Below are 3,387 nucleotides of genomic sequence, written 5' to 3'. Positions count from 1 at the left end.
GCGGAAGAGGAGGAGAAGTGTGTAGGGGCCGCGGGCGCACTCGAGGCGGGAGTAAGCGGCAAGGAGTAGCGTGTGGGTGTTGGGGTCGGGGAGGGAGAGGTGGCCGGCGACGACGGCGAGGGCGTGCGCTGTGAGGAGGTGCCGGATGGGGAGCCGGGCGTGCCGGCGGGGGAGGGAAAGGACGTTGGGGAGGGAATGGTAGGGTGGAGGGAGGGTTGGAGGTGGTGGCGCCATTTTCGCTCTCGGAGCTTAGGGATGGCGGGCATTTGAAGATGAGACATTTTTGGGATTCAGATAATTCAGAACGAGAAAAAAAATCACTACAGGTCCTATTACTTTTTTTTGAGCTTCAGTACAGACACAAACGCTCATATACACGCGCATACACTCACCCATATGAACGCACGCACGCACACCCTACCCCTATGGGCACCTCCGAGAGACTGAGCCGACATATCATCTTGAGATTTACGAAGTCACCGTAGGCGCCTCGTCGTCGACGGAACGTCTCCTCCCACTGAAAGCGTATCGCCGGAAATCCTGAAATAAATCCAGGAATACTGCGAGCACCAGGATTTGAACCCTGGTGGGTTGGGGATACCACTGTCCACCTAACCAACTCAACCACAGGTTGATTCGCTTTCAATGGACTTCTCCCTCCGCCACTGCGTCGTTGCCGCCGCCGCCCTCTCTCCGCCGCCGCAACCATTGCCGTCGCCCTCTCTCCTCATGTCATCTTCGAGCTTTGTTCGATCTCGGCTACGTGGCCGCTCCGTTGTAGTTCCATTGACCCCGTGCCCGGATTGTGACGAGCATGTCAAGTTCTACCGCTCTGGCACCGACGAGCACGAGGAGTGGGTCTTCTACAGGTGCACCAAACACCAGGTCAAATTCCCCTGCCTCAGATTCTGCACATGCTCCATATTGCCACTGGTTCTGCATCAGATTGATCTATAAGGCTGCATTAGGGTTTTGGGTCAGATTAGGGTACTGCAATTGGTTGGTGCTGCTGAATATGCTTTGTTTAGTGTGTTTTATAGTTAACTGAATATGCCCTAATAGTTAACTGAACTTTGTAGTTAACTGAACTTTTTCAGTTAACTTAATATGCTATGTTTCCTCTGTTTTATAGGTCACCTGTGATTTCTGGCGTTGGGAGCTTGAATATGTGCAACATCTTGTTGAACATAGGGTTCTTGTTGGTTATGCTGCCGTGGATGCAATAGGAGCAGCTGAGGATAAAAGGGAGGAGCTTGAGAGGAAGAGGACTGAAGCAATGAACACAAGAAGCATAGCTGGAAGAGGCATGACTGGGAGAGGTGCTGGCAGAGTTGATTTTGGGTCATTTGGCACCCCTAGTGAGAAGAACTTTGCTACCAAGCAGCAAGTTGCTATGTTGCTTGGATTAGGTAGAGAAATCCTACTGCTGCTGAAGCTGGTGATGGTTGTTGTTATGGTGCTTTATGTGTTGTGTTTCATAGTAGTTATGAAGAAGTGAGATGTAGTGAAATCAGTGAGCACACTAAGTAGATTAAGTACTTGTTTTGGGTTTGGATGCATGCTTTGATGGTTGTAATGGTTGCATGTTGTGATGGTTGTAATGGATAACTGATCAAGTAATATGAAGACTGGAGTTATGTACCAATGTTGTTATGTTATCTTGGAATGTCGAATATGTACCAATCTTGTTATGTTACTTCTTTATTTAAACAACAACACATCATGTCTCAATTCAGTTCTAATCATTTAACAACATATTACAGTTGAAAACCAAATCCATTGCACTTAAAATTCAGTTGACAGGCAAGATAAATTCAGTTGACAACCAAATCCATTTCACAACATACTTGGACAAATTCAGTTTACACAGGGACAAGAACAAGATAAGTTCAGTCAAAATCATTCAGCATCCCCTTAAGCTTCCATATCTTCTCCTTGGTCTCCTCTTTGTGTTTGAATAAGTCACCAATCATGTACTCAAGCTTTCTCTTCTCTTGCTTCAATTGATCCCTCTCCTGCATGACTTGGTCCCTCTCTTTCTCTGCCTTAGCCCTAAATACCTAATGAATGTTTGTTACTGATTTGTCAGTGCTCTTCTTCTTCTCAAGCTTTTCCTTCAGATCAACCTGAGCAATTTGTGTGTTGCCTAATTGGCTCATTGCCTGCTCCTTTTCAGCCACCATCTTGGCAAAATCAAGCTTGAAATGTCTCAGCTCATTCTCCATTTTTGTCTTCTCTTCCATGATCTTCAAGTTCTATTCAGTGCTCAACACATTTTCTTTTAGGCTTTGTTTTGTCTCCTCTTCATACATGCTCCATATGGTAGCTAGGCTCATCTTCAATGCTTCAGGCCACTCAGGGTCTATCCATTCCACATAGGTGCATTTAGGTACTTCCTATCATCCAAAGAAACATCCAGTTAAGTGACATTATTCAGTTATCTTCAAATCTTCAGATAAAAGCCACTGCCACTGTAAAATGATGATAAAATGGCACTATTATCTGAATTTTTACAAACCTTGTGTGCACAAGCCAGGAATCTTCTTCCACTGTCAACTGATTGAAAAGCCACATGCTTCTCACACAAAGATCCATGCTCACATTTAAAGCTAGGCAGATCTGTTGCCAGGCCAGTCCATTCTTTGCAGAAAATTGTTGCAGGATGCTAAAAAAGAAAAAAAATTGCATTTGTTAAGTATAACCCTAGAAGCTATTTAACCCTAGTTGTTGTTTAACCCTAGCTACGTGGAGGAGAGGACATGACTAACCTTGTTGGTCACCGAGTCATCTTCAGAAGAGGTTGGGAGATCATCCCAGGACACCATGGTTGCTCTTGGAGACCAGGGGAACAGGAGCAGAGGAAGGGCAAATAGAGGATGAAGATGAAGATCTGGTGGAAGAGGAGGAAGAAGAAGGGGATCTGGTGGTGGTGGACCTGGTGGTGGATGGTGGTTGCGCTGGTGGTGTTGGTGGACCAAAGGTGCATACATAATGCAAGTTATAGGGTGTGCAAGTACAAAGTTGAACCAGTTGGTGGACCAAAGGTGTTGAGCAAGTTAACTGAATTTGCTGACAAAATTCAGTTAACTTTAGTGGCATCAGCAGACAAAATTCAGTTAACTTCTTTTGGACTGTAGTCTTATATAGCAACAACACACTTTTGGATAGTTGTCTTATATAGCAACAAGACAAAGTTGAACTACTCAATGTTGACCACTAAGTTAAATTAAATATCTCAACTACTCAATGTTGAACATTTTTTCAGTTAACTTTCAAAATTCAGTTAACAGACAAAGTTCAGTTAAGATCAACAAATAACCTTAGTAGCTTCTTCTTTTGGATTGTTGCCTTATATAGCAACAAGAAAGCAGGATCAACAGATAAGAT

General features: G+C 44.4%; 1 protein-coding gene across 1 annotated transcript; it reads right to left on the bottom strand.

Annotated features, from left to right (window-relative positions):
• Positions 1–1,763: 1,763 nt before the first annotated feature.
• On the bottom strand, positions 1,764–2,952 carry LOC119359496. The gene is made up of 3 exons (XM_037625664.1): positions 2,769–2,952; positions 2,519–2,665; positions 1,764–2,396 (listed from the first exon to the last, which is right to left on the bottom strand). Exons 1-3 carry the CDS (start codon positions 2,823–2,825, stop codon positions 2,256–2,258), a joined length of 345 nt encoding a protein of 114 aa, XP_037481561.1. The 5' UTR covers positions 2,826–2,952; the 3' UTR covers positions 1,764–2,255.
• Positions 2,953–3,387: the final 435 nt, after the last annotated feature.

This window comes from Triticum dicoccoides, chromosome 2A (genome assembly GCF_002162155.2).
Source record: "Triticum dicoccoides isolate Atlit2015 ecotype Zavitan chromosome 2A, WEW_v2.0, whole genome shotgun sequence".
NCBI lineage: Eukaryota > Viridiplantae > Streptophyta > Magnoliopsida > Poales > Poaceae > Triticum > Triticum dicoccoides.
The sequence above is the reverse complement of the archived record's forward strand: the minus strand, read 5'-3'. Positions and strand labels throughout refer to the sequence as shown.

What these genes read in the sequence shown, in the direction of transcription:
- LOC119359496 (XM_037625664.1), bottom strand. Translation starts at nt 2,825, where the DNA reads ATGGTGTCCTGGGATGATCTCCCAACCTCTTCTGAAGATGACTCGGTG. An exon ending in ATGACTCGGTGACCAACAAG is followed by an intron (nt 2,666 to 2,768) that starts GTTAGTCATGTC and finishes TTTCTTTTTTAG; the next exon opens with CATCCTGCAACAATTTTCTG. An exon ending in TCCTGGCTTGTGCACACAAG is followed by an intron (nt 2,397 to 2,518) that starts GTTTGTAAAAAT and finishes TTTGGATGATAG; the next exon opens with GAAGTACCTAAATGCACCTA.